The sequence below is a fragment of the Crocodylus porosus genome, unplaced genomic scaffold, assembly GCF_001723895.1.
Source record: "Crocodylus porosus isolate Cpor-Errol unplaced genomic scaffold, CroPor_comp1, whole genome shotgun sequence".
Classification (NCBI taxonomy): Eukaryota; Metazoa; Chordata; order Crocodylia; family Crocodylidae; genus Crocodylus; species Crocodylus porosus.
Window position 1 is genome coordinate 40,775,198 of NW_017728943.1, and position 21,912 is coordinate 40,797,109.

The 21,912-nt window shown below is 42.7% G+C and overlaps 1 protein-coding gene across 6 annotated transcripts in view; it reads left to right on the forward strand.

The window, feature by feature from the left end:
- PUS10 (pseudouridylate synthase 10) overlaps positions 1–21,912 on the forward strand; it is a 58,058-nt gene that overhangs the window by 33,623 nt on the left and 2,523 nt on the right. For 5 of the 6 annotated variants that reach the window (XM_019549225.1, XM_019549226.1, XM_019549223.1 and 2 more), the window contains 11 exons: positions 810–871; positions 3,765–3,810; positions 7,114–7,178; positions 8,403–8,488; positions 13,591–13,716; positions 16,203–16,259; positions 17,161–17,237; positions 17,323–17,378; positions 17,514–17,631; positions 18,941–19,083; positions 21,038–21,137. In XM_019549225.1, the coding sequence (XP_019404770.1) occupies positions 810–871; positions 3,765–3,810; positions 7,114–7,178; positions 8,403–8,488; positions 13,591–13,716; positions 16,203–16,259; positions 17,161–17,237; positions 17,323–17,378; positions 17,514–17,631; positions 18,941–19,083; positions 21,038–21,137 (936 nt within the window). The remainder of the gene's footprint in view (positions 1–809; positions 872–3,764; positions 3,811–7,113; positions 7,179–8,402; positions 8,489–13,590; positions 13,717–16,202; positions 16,260–17,160; positions 17,238–17,322; positions 17,379–17,513; positions 17,632–18,940; positions 19,084–21,037; positions 21,138–21,912) is intronic. The other variant, XM_019549227.1, reaches the window with a different exon arrangement.

A 21,912-nucleotide genomic window follows, 5' to 3' on the forward strand; every position in this document is an offset into this window, starting at 1 on the left:
CCCCTTCAACTGGAACTGGTAACTCACATGAAACTACAGTCGTAAATAGGGGTAGACTACTTCTCTTTTCCTTCGTGGATGGAGAACCTCTCTGTTCTACTGAAGGAAACTTAAAGAAACACATTTCTTAAAATATAAGACAGCAAAAGCATTACAGTCCACAGACACTAAACTACTCCAAGAAGTATTGTAGCGTAACTTTTTAGTCCCATATATTTCCAGAGCACTTAAATATTAGCCAATCTTCTCAATAGCCCTCTTGAGGTATGTTGGTATCTGAATAACAGAGGTAATGAGCCATATTTGCCCAAGGGCAAAGAGGGAATTGGGGGTGGAATTGTGATTACTCTGGAGTTCCTGGCACTGTTGTCTGCCTGCTAGGCTGCAACGCCTTTGCCTCAAAGGCCTCCAGTCACTGCAAACTAAATCCCTGAATAAACTTTTCATAAAAATGACTGGGATGGAATTTTTCCATGATTCGTTAGGCTTAGTGACCATAATAGGCTGTGGGTAGTTACTGTCTGTGACTCGGTTCTCCTGTGTGCAAAATGGGACTGATGCCTGTTTGAGACTCCAGTTAGTGATGCCTGTAAAGTAGTTTTAAGGTCTTTAGGTCCTATAGAAATATAAAATGTTATCATGATGTAGGGCTGAAAAAGCTTCTCAGTGACCCATTTAACAGTTTCCCATTTCGGTTGCATCATATTCTTCCTCTCTTCCCTTCCTGCTGTTTCCTATATTTCAGTAAGTTTTTGTGAAAGAAGTTGCTGCAGATTTGGCTGACAAATTGTCTTTCTTTTTTGACTTAGAGCTTGTTCGATGTAAGTGTGGTCTTTGCTCACCCAGAAACAGATGAGGATTGCCATTTCCTGTAAGTTGCAATGTAAACAACAAGATCTTTATCTTACTATTGTGCAACTTTTTTAGTTTTCATTTGCTGATATACACTGACTACAGCATATATGGTATTTGTAGACCAGAGATGAGTCTGAATGCAGACCTCAGATCCTGGATGAGCTGCAAAGCTGAAGTTTACGGTAGTTCTAAATCTGAGCACCAAATACCCCAACATTTTGGAAGGTGTGGGTTTAGATGGCGAACGTTACTATTCAGGGTTGTGTAATTCTAGAAATTTGATTTGAGCCACTGAAGAGAGAAAGTTTGGATCAAGTTTAAATAGTAAAAATTACCTCAGATTTTAAAGGCTTTCATCTGATTTCACTGTATGTGCTAATAGTTATACTGATACTGATGGATATCAAATCTGAGCCGAAACGAGCCTCATCATATGGTTTTCTGATCAGGACATTGGGAGGCAGCACACTGTCCCCACAAGACACTAGAGCATACTTCTCTAGTCTTCCTGTCATTTCTCCTTCTTTCCCTTGGCTCTTACTTCCTTGGCTCAAATGCCCGGTTCACAGACCCATTGCTGCCTGGCTGCCACATCCCTCACAAGTCTCTCGCACAACTGGCAGGACTTGATGTTAGGTGACCTGGATGGGGAGCGGGGGGACATTCAGGATGGAATCAGTTCCTTTATTGCCCTGACTACTCAGGTTCCTCAAACCTGGGGAGGACGGGGATAGTCTGCAATTCTAGATGTTGGCAGCTGGAGTTGAGCCAAAAATTTGAAGCATGTGGGGACCACCACAGGGCTTCTCCCACCCCTTTGTTCTGATTCTGTGCTTGCTCTCACCTCTTGCTTCACACAGATTCACAGAAGTTTAGGGCTGGAAGGGACCTTGTGAGATTGTCGGTTCCAGTCCCCCTTCCTCCCCACCTTTGACGTGGCCTTCTTTTGAAAATGTTACTACAGAGCAAGTTAGCATGCTTAGCATTACACTGCTATTGAGGGGGTGGCAGAGGAGAAGGTAGTACAGAAGCTCTTCGTTTCTTTACTCCTACCTTCCTTTTTGCAGCAGAGTGGGGTCTGAGTACAGGAAGTGGAACCCTGTAGCACTTGCTTTGTCTTTGCACTTATGGTAGAAAACATTGGGAAAGCTTTAGTTAATACATTGGTGTGCATGGTTTCCAATAACTCATGGAACTTTCGTAGATAATTCTCCAGGCATTAGAGGGTTCTGCACTATGAATGGCTGTACATAACTTCTGGTGCATTTTAGGTTATTTCTGTATGACTGTGTTAAAACTGATATCCTGATAATCAGGGTTTGAAAACTGATGGTGACTTTTGTGGTAGGAAAGTGCAGTATTTGGCACATAATGAATGCTTTCACCTAAACAGCACCTGTGGGTGGGTTTCATTTATTTTTTGGGGGGGAGGAGAGGAACTAGTAAAATAATTGTTTTATTGAGCTGTCTTCTTGGGCATGGAAGTTGCCATCCTGACCCTTTCTGAGTAGAGTTTCATGTGTGGCAACAATAGTCTGTCACCTCTCACATTGCTTCTGCAGAGGATGTGTGAAAAGTAATGTTCGGTTTCAGGTGGAACATTAAACCTGTTCTTGTTAATTTATGTTTGGAGATTTAGCTTAAAATAAGAGTGATATTTATATTCTGGAAAAAGAGACACAATCTATCACAAACAGCCTTGTTTGTCTCAGCTTCTCTGTGTAGAAACTATAGGTCTGAAGTTACTACCTGTTCCTTTTCAACTGGAGGAAATTGTAGAGGTGCTGTTGTCCCTTTAACCAACAGACCACCAACAATAAATGAAAACTATATTGTTGCAAGAAATAATTGTTGTCTAATTCTATCAAAAGAGGCTAAGAACAGCTGGTACATTTGTCCCAGGACTAGTTGTGCCTCTGTTTGTCCTGGAACAAAAGTTGCAAGATTGATGTGAGGACACATCGTCCTTCCAGTTAGGCTATAGTGAGCTGCTGAATGCACTGCCTTTTCTCTGCTGTTGATTCAGTGATACAGTCCCAGGACAACTGTTCAGAGGCAATTTGCAGTATCCTGGGACAAACCTTTGTATCCTGGGAACCTTTTTAGGGTTTCTCCTGGGACAACAAGCATGGACATCTGGCTGTGCTTTGTCCCCAGAAAAAATGTTTTCTCCCAAGACAAATGCAGCATCTGTCTGTAGCCAGATATCCACTGATAGGAATGGCAGCTTCCTTTATAAACACTTAATACCCAGGAAAGGCTCTGAGGCTAAAGTTTTACTGATTAGTTTTCACTTTTGTGAAGCAAAAGATAGTTAGTTACCTTTGAAGAGTTTCAGAGACAGAAAACAGTCTGTGATGTTACCTTTTCTGCATTAGTTTGAGCTTTCCTGTGTAGAAATAGCCTCTTGAATCTCTTTCCAGAGGGGCACCGGGGCATACCCAGTCAGGAGGGTATATTGATGAGAAACAGGAGAAGGAGCAATATGTAAATTTAGAGATGCTAGTTCATTTGGCAAAGGAGCTGACAGTCATCCTTGCTTGACCATCTTGGAGAAAAGGTTGCAGGCTGAAATGATCTTTGTAGGCTGAATGCTCTACGCTTTTTCTCATACTCAAAGTTGAGGCACATACTGATGGTGGTACCAGTAGCAGATTTTGCATAGCTACTGTCCATATTGCACTTGTTCTATGGATAAAAAGAGAAGTTCAGTCAGAAAGTTGAAAACGCTGCCACCTCTTGCCATCGGTTTAAAACAAGACTGTGAAATAAAACAATGCCTGCCTGAGGCTGTAGAGTGATAGAGTAAAATATGTGGAGCATTTCTGCTAAAGGTTAAGTCTTGTCCTTACTATTTTTATTACGATAGTATTGTAAGCATTTCAGTTAATTTTCATTTTTGTATTTAGAGCTACGGCACATCCAGATTGTTTCAAGCCAGCAAAGAAGAAACAGGTAGGAGTTCAGTGGTAATTCTTTCTCTCCAGGGTGTATAATTCTAATGTCAGTAGCAAGAAAAACCCACTTTTGGGAACTTCAGTCCTTACCTTAATGTCTGCTAACTTTTCTTCTCCAAAAATATCTTCACTCCATTTGTTTGCCTCTGTTTTTATTGATACAACTTTGCTTCTTTTCCAAAAACATGTATGTTTTCCTGAGTTCACCTGTTCCCCAGACCTTCAGAAAGAAAGCTTTCCCTGAATTCTGATATAGTCTTGTTGGTTTAGGATAAGACAATATAAGAGTGCCTCTGCTTTCTTTTTATTGTTTCTCCCATTTAAGAGGCACACCTCTTAAATTTGCCTCTTAGCAGCTTAATGAGCTAAAGTTGTCTGGTCTTCTCAGGTCTGGAGCCTTTCAGGGACTAGCTTATTCCTTAATGCTCTAAGAAGTAGTTAACTTCTGGCTGATTCACACAATGGAGGTATCCATCATTACTTTATTCCATTTAATTAAGTTATGTGATAAAATGGTATTTTCACCAAGTGTTCCTCCTTATGCCATACTAGTTCATTAAGAGGGGAGTAGTACTTAGCAGTGTCAACTTCTCTCAATTACTTTTGCTCTGTTTATTTATATTGCATTATAATAGTGGTTCTCAACATTTTTAGATTCGAGGCACCCCTCAAAAGGCTCAGACCACCCCTCAGAAGATGTCAGCCCTGAGTTTTCACTCAATTTTTGACTAGAGGAAAAATAGTAGAACAATTCTTCTGTTGCTAAGAACACAGAAAGACCACAGCAGGTCTCAATGATTTTGGCACTATGGATTCCTATTTGACATCTCTGGGTTTATCTTGTCAATCATGTTTGCACCCGTAATAGAGCTAACCTAACAAACAGTGTTAACATTGTGGCACCCTTGAAAGGATCCCAAGGCACCCTGGTTGAGAATCACTGCAGTTGAGATATAGACAAATGGGTTTGGGTCTAACCAGGATTCAAGCCGTATACATATATGGCATAAAGCACTCTGTGAGCACATCTACACGAGATGTTTGCTGAGCAGTAGACTAATTAGCTGTCCAATAAACATCTCGGTGTCCACACATGCACCCCTACTAGACTAGTTTTTTCTTCCACTGCAGGATAGTACTTGTATTTACAAGTAATCCTCCACTTCCTCTTTTCTCTATCATACAGCAAAACTGCACAGATTCCACTGAGTTTATGGAGTTCTGCACCTGCTAGAGGCAGGAGTTGCTTTTTAGTCTCCTATGACTAGGTTTCAGCTCAGCATTTAGGAGATGCAGGAATTGACTCAGTCTGGGTGCTCCTTTCCAAAGCCTTTGTGGAAATCCCTTCTTTGCAAAGGTCTACTGATCTGTTTGTAGTGCCTAGAGTCAGTTTTTTTCAGCGTGTCAAAAATTGTCTTTCAAGACTTCCATGGTAAAGGGCATTTCAAATGAAACAGAAACTTTTGTGGAAAAACCTCTGTCTTTGCTGAAAAATTAAGGCTGTTGGCAACCAAAACTTCTTTTCAACTGAAACATGAAAAATTCCTAAGGAAAACTTTGACAAAAAAAGAAAAGGACTAATCAAAATCCTTCGCAGGAAAAAGAATCCAGTCTCATAATAGTTGTATTTGTGTAGCAAAATGCAAAGGACATAATTCCCTGTGACCTATAGCTTTTAAATGCCATTTAAAGCTTGCTTAAGAGCCTGTTTTGGAGTTGGAAATCAAGTAAAAACTGTCTATTTAGTGGAAACATATTTATCAGTGTTTCCTATAGGTAAGCCAGCTGTTTTATTCTGTAGGATTTCCACAGTACTTGGGACAGTCCACAGTGGTGCATTATGGTCATCACAGTGGATTTGACAGCATGACACAGGCAAAGCCTAAAAATTAAGGGAAAGGTTAACTTTTAGTTAGATATTTTGGGTACCAGCACAGCCTAGTAGACAGAGCATTGGATTGGGACTCAGGACATTTGCTTTCTGGTCTGTCTAGTCCCTTGTCTGCTGAGTAACATTGGGACAGTCTCTCACACTCCTACTTTGTACCTCAGTTTCTTTCTCTGTAATGTAGAAATAATGATACTGACCAACTTAGTCCAGTGCTTTGACGAGTACAGCTTAAGAGCTAGGTATCATCACAGTTTTATGTGCCAGCAGAGAGCTAGATACTTACTATGGGGTGTGCACATTGGTGCATAAACAGAGTGCTGCTTTGCAGCCAGAAAGAGGGAAATTTATCCCGTATTTATGTGGGACTTAAATTTGGAGATCTTAGGCTTTTACATTTATGAAGTACAGTTGCTTCAGGTATTCATGTGGGCCTCATCACTGCAATATCTGAGCACCTGCTGATTTTTAACATGTTCATCTTCACCCTTTTGACATAAGGGAGTGCTTTGTTTCTCATTTTATACATAAGGAACAGGGTTCAGGCCAAGATCTAAAAAGGAGGTGCTGAAAGTGAGTCTCACTTTCAGCACCTCCTTTTTAGATCTTGGCCTGAACCCTGTAACTCTTATCAGCCTCTGTTTTTTGTGTTTTTGCTGTAACTCTTACCAGCCTCTGTTTTTGCTGACACCCATCAGTCTTTCATATCTTTGGGGGTGAATCAGCTAGTGGAGATTTACCCTCAGGTAATGGAGGGGTGGAACCCTCCAAGGTGAACCTTCTGAGGGTCTGAAGTAGAAGTCTTAAAAGCACATAAGTGATCTGAAGAGCTCAAGTCCCATTGAAAGTCACTGAGAATTAGGTGCTCTTGACGGTCCTACCCCAGGTTTATGAGAAAGGAACATATATGCTAAGGAAGAAAATTCTGTGCTGTGAATGATCAGTGGCTGCTGGAAATGATTTGTGCTGGTGTTTTGTACCAACAGGACATTGAATACAGGAAGTCCAAAAGAGCCCAAGTCCCACTGCTCTGTTTCTATTTTCCTATACTTCCTTGAACATGCAGTTAAAAAGTACTCAGACTTTGCTCTTGCAAATGCTCCTGTTGTGTAGCTTTATGCATGTGAGTAAAGTTACTTCATTATATAGGAGCTGCACTGTTGAGCAGCCCGTGCTGTTAAAAGAAAGAACAAAGATTGACTAGAATCTTTGTATAGGTTGATGGTGGAGACATTTTTGACATAGGAAAACATGCAACTCAATCTTCACATGTATAAATTATCTTTATTGTTTAAATATGTGGTCTTTATTTCTTTAGGCAAATTATGTAATTACCCTACCCACATCCTCTCTTCATTCTGTTCTTATTTCCTGGACTCATTAATAAAAGATATTTTTCATTTCATTCTGCAGTCTGTTTTCACTAGAATGGCAGTTATAAAGGCCTTGGAGAAGATAAAAGAAGAGGATTTCCGTAAGTAAGTATAAGTTGAAACTGTAGTTCTTAGTATTAGGCTGATTCTATGAAGAATTAAGATGGGGAGGAAAATATTAGAGAGATATATACCAGGATTGTTACTTGTTAAAAATCTACTGAGGTGTGCATGTATTGGTTAGGAAACGTTGCCTTTACTTGAATTTGGATGGTGACAGAGTATTGTCATTGTCTTTTAAAAATGTCTCTCAATGTTTGAGTTGGATCATAATGATCTGGGAAGTGAGCATGCTGGAAATGGAAACTGCTTCTCTCTCACCAAGGTTATTCTATGATTGGCATATTGCAAATTGAAAGCTAGATTGTGACCCATAGAGTTAGGGTGACTTACTGCTGTTTTGTCCAGTGAGCATCTCAGGGAAAAAAGTATAGCTCAAGGGTGGGGGTACAGGTTATCACTGTTCCTTGTTGCATCAGCAGCAAATTACTATGTGCGCTGCTGGCATAAAATTTAGAATGCTTCAAAAGGAAAATACGATATGATAGCAATACTGCCTGTCCCAAACGTTCAAAAACCATGAGTCAAGTTCCTCAAAGTGATAAGCATCTTGTATATAATGAGTTAAATACATTTGGGGGGTTTTTTGTCAGTCTTCTTGCATTTGAACCTGAAGTTTGTAGCTCTCAATTTTTTTTCTAGCCTCAAATTCAAACCCTAACTTCTTCAAAAATGAAGATTTTTTTTTTTCCTCCTTATTCCCTGACTTCAGAAGCCAAGGCTTTACAAAAAACATTCCCAACACTGAGACTAGGGATAAAATCATGAGTGACAAGATAGTAGAAATGATCGGATATTCACTTTGCTGTGAATTTTCACAAAAAATCATTGGTCTTTTCCCCCACCTCCCAAACAAAAGATTTATTAGCAGATTCTGTAGCTACTTTTCAAATAATATTAAAATTTTAATGATTTCTGTAGTATATACTACAATAGATTTTACTATTATACTTAGGAGGTTGTAAAATTACAATCTCAGTTGACAAAATAAATTATCAAAGTATATGTTGTAGTGCATTAGCTTCAGTTTTGTTTCATGCCTATTCACTCACTTATCTGAAAAGGATTTCCCAGTCGTTCATTTGGATTAATGAAGTTTTATATCATTGAGCTTTGTAAATTTGTAAACAGTTGCTTTGAATAACTTTTTCCTACAGCGATTCCTTATCATGTTTTGAAATTGCTTGTCTTCTGTTTTTCTTTATGCAGGCATTTTCCATGTCCCCCAAATGCACCAAAGAACTTCTGCACTGTTGTGGAAATTCAGTGCACCAACAGTGCAATTTTTGTGGCTGGTAACCTTTCTTTTTTTGCTCTTTTTACTTATGTGTCTTGTAGTGCTTACTGCCAAATCAGTTGGATTCTTCCTTTGCCACCAAGAATAAGTAAAAGGAAAAAAATCACCTTATTTGCAAAAGTGAAACTGTTGAATGTCTCATGAGAGGAAAAGAGGTTACTTCACTGAAGATGTTATTGAATAGTATACACTGCAAGTCACTTTCTGTTAAAACCAAAACCTCTCGCTCATTCACATTCTGTGAATTAAAATTCAGGGATGGTTAAATGCTGTGGCAGTACCCACATCCTCTCATTGGACCTAGCGCCAGCTTGCTTGGAGGTGGCTGCTAGGCTGCTGTGCCTCAACCTTGTAATGCATGCAAGCTGAGTCAGGATTGTCTCTGCCTCCTCCTTAAGTTCAGGAGAGGGACTGTTTGCTGCAAGGAACTAGTGCTTACTTCCAGGCTAAGGTGACCCTCAGGCTTTTCCTTCCTGCTTTGCTGCTTTTTTGTTCCAGTAAAGCAGACAGGGAGAAGCTGTTGTGAAGAAACATGCACTTCCTTTGTACACCAACTTATTAAAGAGGCTCGGTTGGAGGCAGCTTGGAAAGTTAAGAGCTTTGGCACTGAGTTTGAGGCCACCTTTACCATGGGAGGGTCTTTATCCTGTGAAGATCCCACAATAGTAAAATGTTCTCTTGTGATGAATTTTTTGTTTGATTGTGATGCTCACAATTCGGTGTGAATGTAACAATATTTGTTGATTGGTATGAATAACAACATTCATGTTAGGCCAAGCCTGTGATTTTTGCCTTGATTCTCAACACAAGTGTTTGGCTGAGTTATAAAACCTAGCCTGATGACCCAAATCCCTTTATAGCATAGGTGAAGAGTGTATTTGAGGTTCTTCTTGAATCTGGCCTCTACAGTTGTCTGTACTTACACCACATGCCCTCAAGAGTCCATCATTCTCTTCCTGCATAGATGAGCTTGCCTTTGTGGGAGGAACTTAATGGAAAAAGACTGCGTATTATTGCTGTATGCAGATGGAATGCTTAAAATAAAAAAGGAAAAAAGAGTATAAAACAAGAATATCAAAAAGTCACTTCTCTTGACAAGTCATCTTAGACCATTGATACTTACAATCTGCCCAAAGAGTGCTTTAATGGATCCAAAATAACTTAAATCATTTGTTCTTTGAGGCCCTTTGCCAGACCCGTCTATTTACATAGGCTGCTGCCAAGGTGGGCCTTGAAGAGAGATCAAATGGGTGGAGGGTTTAGTGTTGTGAAGGAGAGCTTGCTTTGTTTTTGTGATCCATGGCAAGGCCACCTCTCACCATGGGATAGGTCCCCCTCGTCCCTCTCAATTACTCAATTTGTGCTGGCATAAATCCCTAGTTGAGCAAGTCCACTGACTACAGTGGACTTAGTCTGATGTGACAGAAGTGTAAATGAGGCCAGTTTTGGTCCTCACTTCTGAGGACTTCTAAATTTTGCGTTTCCTGATTCTTTTAACTTTGCAGTGTTAAATGGAAATTTCACACTTCTGATGTTTTTTTAAAGCCACGATTGTCACAAGTATCAGTGGAGATTATTTGAACTGAAACAGACGAGAGCAAAATACTATTTCTCTCTCCCTCTCTCTCTCTCTCATTTATTTTGAGCAAAAACACTGTCAAATGCACATAGTAATTTCATTATTTGTGTGACAGAAACAGCATTAGTCAGTTTCCCCATTTGTTTGTGTGGGATTTTTTTCTTTTATAGAGATGATTTGGGGGAGGTGAAAATAGGAAAATGTGATCTTAAACCCACAAAAAATTGGCATGAGAGGCAGGTATGATACCTGTAACTGCTTTGAAGTATTTTTAATTGAGATTTCAAACTGAAGAAGTCTATTTAACTTTACGCTAATGTGGGAGTTTTGTATTTTGGAATTTTTTTTAATAAATCAGTTCTTGCCATTGCTCATATTCATCTTTCACATTAAAATTGGAGGTAGAGATGTATCTTTCTCAAATAATCTGTTCCTTCTCCCAGCCAAATCAGGATTGTTCCCTGATTGAGTCCTCCTTATGGTCTGTTAACACCAGATACAAGTCTGTGATTGGAAGCTGGCAACTCTGATTTATAGCATCTTTCAGGATCTTGAATTTAGGTTTTCATTCTCCATTGGAACATCACACATTTCTCTGTTTTTGTTTAGGTATTTGAACTGTTACAATGTCCATTTTAAAATAGAAATATGAGCTTTTTGAGTCAAGGAAGCAGGAGTGTGAGAGTGTGGGTGGGTGGGTGGTCTGGGATGTGGGAGACCCGGGTTGAAGTCCCTGCTTTCTCTCATATTGAGAGGCGCTTTTCATCCCAGCTTAATCCAAGATCAAATACTTGAACTTGGGTTGCTTGCACCCTAGGCCAGTGTCTTAGCTTACAAGCCATATGTCTGTGTCAAAGGTGTAGCTGCAGAGGTATAGACATCCATGAGATCTCTCTCAGTTGGGTAGTTCAGGTGCTGATAACAATGTAGGCAGGGCAGCATAGAGCTCAGTGCTGGATAAATGCTGTAGTATTTACTCAGTTTCTCAAGTGGGGTTTGCAGCGCATGCTGAGTTCCATGCTGCTATGCTGTTATCAGTAACTGGCATGGCCTGTAACAGCTGCAGTCACTGCTTGCTTTCAGTGTGGGCATACCCTGAAACTTCGCTGAACTTGACACATCTCAGGGAAATGTTTTTGCTTTGATGAAATTATATATGACAACTCTGAGTGTGACATCTCTTGCTGTCAACACTCGTGCCTATCATCACAATTGAGAGGGATGCCACATTTTTCTACTTCTGTATTAGTATATAGATGTGTAGAAATTAGAAATCAAAATTGTGGTCCCCATGGCAACTGTAACTGGAGACTCCTTATGCCTACGTAGCGTTTGAGTACCTGGTGCTAGCTGTAATAATTTCTCATGTATGTTGTATTGCTGAGTTACATTTGCTATGGAAACCTTAAGTTTGAATTTCCTGTCTCAGTATAAGACCTCAGCTGCATTGATGCATTATATTTTCCAGTTGATTACTATTTTTTTAAAGAAGAAAATATGGTAGGCTACACTAATAAATATGGTAGTGGCATCCAAACACCTGTGTAAAGAACCTAATGGTTTCAGAGTCAGGATCCCATATGTGTGTGCATTCTGACATAGTCTTTAATCACTGGGAAATATACTGTTTTTTAAAAGGTTTCTGTTTCATTCATGAGGAATCCTTGTACAGTATTTCTTTTTGTCCTCTTCATTCAGGATGTGTTCCCAGACTCCATTTAGCACACAGCATCCCAAACCTGCACTGAACACCATAGTGTTGTGTTCCTCTTAGGTGTTTCCATAGTGCCCTATCCAAGTATCTATATCAGGGGTGGGCAAAACGTGGTCCACGGCCTGGATCCGGCCCATGAGGCCATTCTATCCAGCCTGCGGGGACTCTAAAGAATTTAGAAAATTAATATTTCTCTGGCCTTGGTTCCTGTCAAAAATGACAGGAACTTCTGGCCTGGGACCATGTGGCTGCCCCGCACCGGAACCACAGATAAGGGGAAGTGGGGCAGTGGGGGACCCCGTGTAGGGAAGGAGCCCGGGCAAATATGGCCTGGGGAAAAGCTGAGCCCGGGACAGGGAAGCGGCCCCTCACCCACCCTGTGGCCAGTGCCCCATGCTGCAGCCGTTTGCAGCCTGCCTGGGGCTGCATGTGCCTGCTCCAGACAGCCCTGCATGGGCTGCAAGTGGCTGCAGCAGGGAGCACTGGCCATGGGGCAGGGGGTTGCTTCTCCCCGCCCCATGCTCAGCTTTTCCCTGGGCTGCTTCCCTGCTCCTTTCTGGCATGGAGGAAAGAAGCTCCTCCCTGCCCCATGGCTGGCACTCCCTGCTGCAGCTGCTTGTAGCCTGTGCAGGGCTGTGCCTGGGCTCGCAGGCACAGGCAGCCTCATGGGGGCTGCGAGACGCTGGCCATGGGGTGGGCACATGGCCCCCCCCACACTCAGCTTTTCCCTGGGCCACATTTCCCTGAGCTCCTTCCCTGCCACTTTTCCCCCCCGTGCTCAGCACCACCTTGTAACCTGGCTCCGCTGCCAGCCTGGGCCCTGCGCTCGCCCATCAGGGCTGCACATGGCAACAGCAACTGTGGCTCTCTCGCTTGCTGTGCCAGGCAGTGTTTGGGCTGCCTAGCATGTGAGCTTGGGGCAGACAGCAGCAGCCAGCTCTGCCAAGCACGGCAAGCAGGGGGGTCGCAGCTGCTGCTGCCACATACCGTACGACGGGCGAGCCCGGAGCCAGTGCAGGGCCCAGGCTGGCAACGGGGCTGGTGCTGAGCGTGGGGAAAAGCGGCCCCTCACTTGCCCTGTGCCCGGTGCTCTGCGCTGCAGCCACTTGCAGCCCATGTGGGGCTGCCTGTGCCTGCTCCAGACAGCCCTGTGTAGGCTGCGAGTGGCTGCAGCAGGGAGCACTCGCCATGGGGCGGGCAAGGGGCTGCTTTTCCCCGCGCTCAACACCAGCCTCTTCTCTGTCGGCAAGCAGGGGGTCAGGGCTGTGCGCTGCCCCCCACGTGTACCACGGGGCTGGGGGGCACTGGGAGTGAGTGGGTGGGGAGCCAGCAGGAGCACAGGGCCCACACTGGTATCCCAGGGCCAGCTCTGGTGGGGCCCAAAGCAGGGTGGCAGGAGTACAGGGTCCCAGCCAGGAGGGGCTCTATGGAGCTGGGCCAGCTCCCCACTCTCCCTGCTGGTGCAGCCTAGCTCAACTCCACAGACCCCTGCCAGCCTGTGCCGCCCTGTAGGCTCACCAGTGCTGGCCCTGGGACATTAGTTCCAAGATGGTGACCAGGGAGCAGGGCACCTGTCAAGTGGTGGGGCTACCCATGCAGCCCTTGACAGCCTGCCAGTACTGGGTAAATGGCCCTCCACCCAAAATAATTGCCCACCCTTGATCTATGTTTTAAATAATAAACGTTGGTGATGTTATTTTTGCAAAAGCCCCATGGGATTAGATGATCATACTATGAAATACTTGGATTCAGAAACCCCCGTTTGTTATTTCAGTTCATACATGGAAAACTACTTGTTTTCTGACAGGACGATACAACAAATATTCAAGGAATTTACCACAGACTCCATGGATTATTGATGGAAAGCGAAAGCTGGAATCTTCAGTGGAAGAGCTGATTTCAGAGCACCTAATGACAGAATTTAAAGCAGACAGTGAGTGTCAAAAGATTTTGTCTGATTAAGTATTTTCCTTAATTGGTGGAACAACTACCACAGCTGCTCTCTTTGGTAGCAGTCACTACAGAAAGGCCTTCAAAGGCTTATCCTTCCTTGGCTTCCATGTTGCCTGAGTTGTATATAATTGGATGCAATCTTTATTTTGAATGGCATTATTGCCCCTTTTTTCAAACAGCTCTTCAACTGATCCCGTAGGTTCAAATGGATCTAGTGTGTATAGTTTTTTTATTACAAGCCATGGGACACTCTTAATTTATAAATGAAAGCTCTTTTTACAAAAAATGAATTATCAATTAATGGTGAAAATATTAACCACCTGCATTGGTCTCAAAATTTATCCTTTCCCATAGAGGAAAGGTGCACCGATACATGGGTCCGATATTGGATCGGCACCAATATAAAGAAAATTGATTGTATCAGAAATTGGCCTGATGTGACTGATAATTTCACGATAAATGCCTGTGCATATGCACAGCTGCTACACTGCATATAGGCGTTGAGGAGTACAGCGTGGCACGCACCCCAGGAGGGCACTGGGAGGGGGGAACCTGGATCTGTGTGGGGTGGGCTGCAACTGCAGGCTGGGGCCAGGGCTGCACCTGGCTCTTTCCGGCACATGTGGGTGTGTGTGTGTGTGTGGGGGGTGTTAGTCCGTGGCTGTGCTTGGGGTAGATAGTGGTGGCTCTGGGGGGGGACTATTGGGGAGGCTATGGCAAAATTTGGGGTGGCTGCAGCCCCCCCCCATTGCCCCCTCCCAATGCTGCTGCCCACCCTGACCACTTCCCAGCCCAGTCCACAGCTGCAACCCACTCTCCTGCCCCGCACAGATCTGGGGGTACACACCCCACCCCTTGCCTTCCTGGGGTGTGCACAGCAGTGGGAGCTGCCTCATGCCCCCCAGATGAGCCACAGCTCCATCCCGTGTCCTGCCTCCTGCCCAGCTGGACAGCACTTGCCCCAGCTCCACTCCCTCCCTCACCATAGGGTCCTTGATCTGCCCCCCTCCATGCCCCTTCCCTCCCCTCTCCTCTTCCACCACAACAGACTTAGCAACTGGACGGACCTATATTGAAAATCGGATCAGTATCAGCCAATATGTCTCCTTAAAAATTGGCTATTGGTATTGGCCCCCAGAATCTCTATCGATGTACCCCTACTTTCCCATTGCATTATCCAGTGTGAGCTAAGCATGAACGTACTTGCTAAATGACAAATGGCGTTTCCCTGTCATCCAGAAAGACTGGTGCCTTGTCTCTGTCTCAGGCACTCCTGAATATTTTCTTGGGCATCCATTTTGGTTTTAAACTGTATTTCTGCCAAGCAGCACTTTGAATGCGTTGACACCCAAATCTCCTCTTTAGCGACAGAGTCCTCCTTTCAGTCAGCAGAGTTATTCCATCACTGCCAAGTGGGGTGAGGCTTCTGCTGCTGTTTGGCAGCTGGTAGCTGATGTGTAGCCACCCCCATGCCTTCTCCTGCTGCTGCATTCCTTATCACAGCTCATGCCTTCCCTTTGTGCACTTTGTGATCTGTGGCACAGCCCCTGCAGCAGAACCTCAGGAAGCCATTGAGTCTACCCAGTTTCTGGCAGATCGGTAACTGGCTGCTGTCTGCTGCCAGGAGTTTGTGGGCAGAGCAGAATAAGTCTAGACAAGGTCTAAGGAGCATGCTCAACCCCCAGGAGTAGAGTACAAAGCCCTGGATGTTAATGTTGAAAAAATACGTTTCTCCTTTTACTGGACACAGTGCCAATAAGAAAGTAGCTTCTGATTTTTACTGATGCTGGTCCTCACAAACCTGGCAGTTAAAACTGAGGAAGCCATAGCTCTCCTTCTGACTCCCCCATACAGGCTGAAGAGAGATTATTAACCTATCTGGCTTTCAGGGTTCTCTGCAGAGAGATTCACTAAGCTATTGTCATATCAAAACAGTGATTTTTTTTTTCCATGTTCTTTCTAGCAAGGATGGAGGTGTTACTGCCTGGGCCAAGGTTAACTCGCGAAAGGATCTGAGGAAGTAAATTAAATATCAAGCTAATCAAATCCATGTCTTGGAAGAAACAATATACAGGGGTTAAGAATGGACTGGAAGTTCCTCTTGGCCAAGTGTATAGCTAACAAGCAGGCATATTTAGAGGTCAGGAATTCCTCTGATCCTTTGCAAGCTCCTTGACTGGGGTTAGGGACTGAGGTTACCAGGGAGGAGTGTCCCTTTCAGGATTGAATTGATCTTTCAGACTATTTGTCAAAGCTGTGATGCATCTCCTTCAGTTTCTTCAAGAAACCAGGGGCACAGTCTCCAACTTCGTTGAAATATATGGCAGGCTATGTTTGTTTCTTAAAATTATTTTCCTGGAAATCTTACAAACTGATTTAGAAAGAAGGCAGTCCACCTTTCAATTTTAGGATCACATTCTATGTTAACTTTAGAATCACATTCCATGTTCACTTCTGTTTTGAAAGGTTTTAATTTTTCATCCTCTGGAAGAGAAGATGTGGATGTGAGAACATTAGGCAAAGGTAAGGTTGGAAACCCCCCCAAAAAACTGGTGCCCCAAAGCTACCCAAACAAACTGCTGTTTGGTGACACCAACTTTACTCTAAAATTGTATGTTGCTAACTTTAGTGGCATGTATGGCTTTAACAGAAACTGATGCTCTTTCTTGAAAATAAGACCTTTCCATAATTTTCGTGGCAGCACAAATAGAAACATTTAGAAATCAATAGTTTGTAAATGTTTTCCTTGGCATTTCCAAATTTGAAATGATTAAGTCTTATTAATTCCTACACTGTTTTCTGTTGTGTAATTCTGTTTTGAACCATTGTATTTAGGAAAAATGCTTGTTTCACTTTCTGGACTAGGTTCTTGTACTTAATGCGTTCTGATAGAACTTCCAGTGGCCACTGGCTTTCAGCTTTGCAGAAGCTACTTTAGTGAAAAACTATTTTAAAAAACCCAAAGAGCTGTTCCAGATACTGTCTGATCTGTGGTTTGATTCCAGGCTTCTCATATCCTGGGATTGTCTTCGGCTCCAAGTACAGAAAGTGCAGTCATTAAAACAGATGTTTAGTTGAGGGAATGGGATTTAACATAGTCTTGCACCTGGGCATTGGTGTAGGTGATAGAAAATAAGCTAATTAACTTTTTCTTATTTTATTTTTTAATTAGCAGACACTTGTACAAGATGCCTTCTGGGAAGCCATAATTTGCACTTATTGCTGATGCTTAGGTTTAGTAGCCAAAAATGTCCCTTGTTTCTTTCCTGCCATCTGATGGCCCTGTCCCTGTAACCCATAAGCCCTAGTCATGTTTGCATAGCAGGAGGGGCATTTTTTTCAAACCTCCCAGCCTTAATGCACAAATCTAAACAATAATTTAGAACAGCATGTTTCTATATTTTATCATTGTGCACGTTGCCAGGAAGGCCCTTCACAATTGAGCTGGTGAATCCTCATAGAGTACAGTTTACTGCCGAGGAAATGAAGGGACTTCAGCAGGTATGTTGTTCACATGTCAAGAGAGTCAGAAAATGTACGTTCTCTGGAACAGGGCATTCTTCTTAACCCATTCTTTTTTTAACAGAAGATTAATAGCTCATCAGACAAAATACAGGTTCGAGATTTGCAGCTGGTCACCAGGTCAGTATTTGTAATCACTGGGAAGGGATTTAGGAAAAAAAAAAAATGAAGCTGGAGGTGGGGAGGGGCCGGCAAACATTCTCACTTATGCTATTCTCTGACATGTTCTGTGTGCAATTGATTTTTTTTGTTTAGGGAGGCAATTGGGCATATGAAGAAAGGTGAGCAGGAAAAGACAAAGACCTACAGTGCCTTAATTTGGACAGACAAGTCAATACAAAAGGAAGATATTGCGTTTCTAGATGATGTAAAGGTATCTAGGTTTCCTTTTTAGTTTTAGAGAATGCCTGTCCTAAGTAAGAGTAGGCTCTCTTTCCATGTCTGTTTTTCTCTCTCTCTGTTTTGTTGATTATGGGTTCCTTTCATCCTTTTGTTATGCAGACTGTCCTATCCCATCTCCCCTTTGCTGTACCTTTTGGACTGATAAGTCTGTGTTTTGCTAATATACAGTCACTGTTTTGCTTCTTCAGTCAGGCCAACAAACATTATTGGCCTAAAGGAAGGTAGATCTTATACTAGATATCAGTTGGTAGGAAATGCATTTAGAGGTAGAAATTTCACCGTGTGCCCTCCACATTACTGTAGTAATGTAAGGAAGCAACAAGCAGAATAAGGAGAAGACTAACGCAAAACTTAAGTCTTTTGTCCAGCCCCTGCTAAAGCTGCTTTTGGGCCAGTAAGAACAAAGCAGTGTTTCTGCAGAATGCTACAAACAGAAACCCTTAGCCAGGTACTTGAAGTAAAGGAAATGTTATGATTTCATGGGAATTGGTCCAAGTATCATTCAGGGACACACATGAGATGGTAAGATGACTACTTCCAGGTTCAGGTTTTGACATATTGCAGCAGTGTCAAAGGAAGAGTATTCTGTCAGGCAGAGTACTCTGGAGTAGAAACTACTTTTATTTAGTGTTTATTCCAAAAATTGTGTATATTTTGGCATGAAGCATTAAAATGGACAAGGCCAACTGCTGCAAAATAATTGCTTTTTATCACAAAAGAAAAAGATGCTTCCAAAATCAATGCCTCTCTTTGTAGAGGGAAAGTCCTTGAAAAGAATGAGATGAGATCTCAGCTCTGCTTTCCATTTACTCCTCTCAGCTCTGCTTTCCATTTCATATGTGTGGAGGGATGGATGTATTTTAGACAAAAGCCTTTGATTTTTTTTTTTTTTTTTTTTTGAGAGTGCCCCGAGGCTCTCGTTGAGTGTGTAAATCCTGGAGTTATTCCAGCAAGAGACTATGGAGATTTCAAGGTTATTATTCCTCTGCATTTCTGGTTTTCCTAGCTTGCATTCACATGAGACTCTCTCAGTACACTTTTAAGTTGTCCTTCTCCCCAATATATTTGGAGGGAAAATTGAAGAGCCTTCAACTCTCAAAATGTATTCTTACAAAGATGCCTTAGAGTAAGAGAGAAAGCTAAATGCTTATGTGTGTTTGTGTGTGACCATGTGTGTATATGTGCTCATGTTTGTCTGTGTGTGTGGGAGGGGAGTATTCATGTGTGAGTGCTTGGTGTTTGGACCATTAGTTTATTCTTTTTGTTAAATCTTTCAACAGGAATTAAAACTTGACCAGAAAACCCCTCTGCGAGTTCTTCACAGAAGGCCTCTAGCAGTAAGAACTCGTGTTATTCACACCATGACATCAGAGTACATAGATGAACATCATTTTCGTCTGAATCTGAAAACACAAGCTGGGACGTATCCTTCAGACCAGTAGTTCTCAAACCCTTTTTTGTACCAGGACCCATTTGTAAACATTGATGGCCAGTCCCAACCCAGTAAATAGTTCAAATAGAAAACAGCCCCCTGGCTTTGTCAGTGCCCCTCACTCCCAACCTACAGCCCTCCGCCCCATCAACCCTGCTGGTGCCCCTCAATCCCAACCCACTACCCCCCACCCCCAGGCAGCAGGGGGTGGGGCATGGAGGGCTCTCCCCTTCCCTCCCCCATAGATTTTGTGCACTCACAGTGGGCATGGAGCTGCAGCCTGGCTGGACCAGCATGGGCAGGACTCACCTGCAGAGAGCTGTGGGAACTGCTCTCCATGCTGTTTGGTTGCCATGTGCATGTGTATGCACACATGCATGTGGCACCCTCTGCCTGGTTGCCTTCCTCCTGCTCCCTTCAGCCCCTCACAGGCTGGAACTCTGCCAACCTAAAAGGGGAAACCTGCAGTTTCCCTTGTTTTTCTCCTTTAAAAGAGAATCCATTTTTTAATTTTTCCAATCCATTTTTTTAAAGTTTGTTCGTGACCCTTTCATATATTGTAGCAGCCCACTTTTGGGTCACAACCCATGGGTTTAGACTTCCTGTATGATTAATTTACAAAAAAAATCTGTGTTGAAGTAGTAGTTCAGTCAGTGTTGTCTTCTAGTGGTGCCTTTGGGAAAAGCTGTTTCATCCCCAAAGGTTTGTCAGACATCTCTCCTGTCCATACAGCTGCTTCAGTAAAACATTTGCCTGAATAAATCGTGCTTCTTGGTACCATTGGAGTCAATTGTTTCCATTACAAACTCCCTTGTTTCAGTGGTTTGGCCTCAGAGATGAAACGTACATGTTTTTAGCCCAAAAATGCCAACTTGGATATACAAACAAAACACAATTGTTGTTTTAAAAAATCAGTTTGAAGGTAGATGTGAGCAGCTGAAGTGCACAGCTATATATGCAGTTCAGCTTTCGCTAGAATTGTTTAAGAATGCTGAAATTCAAGCCTTGGACCCTATCCTAGGTTGGGAAGATAGAACTATACATTTTAGTTGCCAGCTTTTGGCTCTGCCTGCATTTGCACTGAATTTTGGGCAGCATTTGACTGGTGTGTGCCCACTTTTTTAGCAAGTTTTTAAAGAAAATCTTTATATTGAAGATATGACCCAGTAGCGCTGTTCATGATATGTGTGTAGCATAATGAAACACACACTGTCCTGAATGCATAGGGGGAAAAAAATCTCAGTTGTGCTTGAAAAATGCTCTTTTAATGTATCCTTTTGTTTCTAGGTCTTATATGGACCTTGAAACGTTGTGTTAATGTACATGACCAAGGGTTCAATCCAGCTCATTGCCATCAGTGGACATGCTGCTGTTGGCATTGATAAATATAACGTAGGACTTCAGATGTGCTGCAAAGATGAAGCAGGGAGTTGTGAATAGGTGGCTTTTGTTAGAGTCTTGAAGTTATTTATTTTTTTGTGATTTGCTGTTTTCCCAGCTCTTAGATTCTAACATTTCTTGAAAGGAAATTCAGCAGCATGACTGTCATTTATCTGAGCAACAGTTGCATAAAACAAGAAACAAGCCCCAGTTTTTCCACCCTGACAAATACACATTGGGATGGAGTGTGGGTTGTTACTACTTATATGTTAATAGGTTTGTAGTTTTGTAAAAAAAACGCCACCCGGTTTTAAAAGGAGCAAAAAATATGTAGCTTTCAGCATTGCATTTTGGTTCCAGAGTAAGGTGCCTTTTATTGCACTTCCAGGTAACAGTTCCCAAATCAAATCCATAAGACATAACTTGTGCATCTTGAAGGATCAGGAACAGAAACAGGCATTGGTGTCTCTGCTTAAATGTTTCTAGCCATATCGTTTTTGCCTCTGTAGATAAACTGTGTCAGTCACATTATGCCCACATCAACTTTCCCTTAACCAAGGTCTAGCTACATTAAAGAGTTTGTGCACGGAGATTTTGGAAGAACAAAGCCCAACATTGGATCCCTGATGAACACAACTGCTGACATTCTGGAGCTGGACGTGGAAGTAAGCTGTTCATTATGGATCTTCCCTGGGGGGCAGCAGCACAGTTGCATTTGAACTGCTGTATAAGCTTTCTTGCTCTGGCCTAATTAATATTTTTGACAATTAATGCAAAGGAGGATGTTACTACAAAATAACGGAGAAAGTTCAGCCATACTGGGGGGCCAGTTATTTCCATGATGTCACACAGGTCCAAAGCTGAAGTCATAAGGGTTTGGCACAGCTGCCGGATTCTGCCTTCCTGGAGGCTTTTGCAGCACAGGGGTTTATCAGAGAAATTTTCTGGTGGACCTGTATCCACAGAACTGCATCAGTAGCCTTAGTGGTAAATAACCAGATGGACATGGAGATTCAGTTCTTCTTGTACCAAAGGTAGTCTCATCAAATCAGGAGTTATTTACATAGGTGGCACTGTGGAAAGGAAGGCTTCTGCTGAAATTTCTTTGGCTGTTGAGAAGATGTTGCCAAAACTGGAAACAAGGAATCCTGATAAAATGCCTGTTGGAAAGTTGTTTTTCTCCCGTTTTTAATTACCTGATCATAAACTGTGGATGAGAATAGGATGGGATTCAACACAGACAAGTGCAAAGTGATGCACCTGGGGAGGAACAACCGGCACCGTACCCAAAGTTTGGGGAGCTCCCCTCTTGTCAGCACAGAGGCAGAAAAGGATCTCGGCGTCATCATTGACTCCAAGATGAACGTGGGCCGGCAGTGTGGGGAGGCAGTCAGGAAGGCCAACCATACCTTGTCATGCATCCACAGATGCATCTCGAGC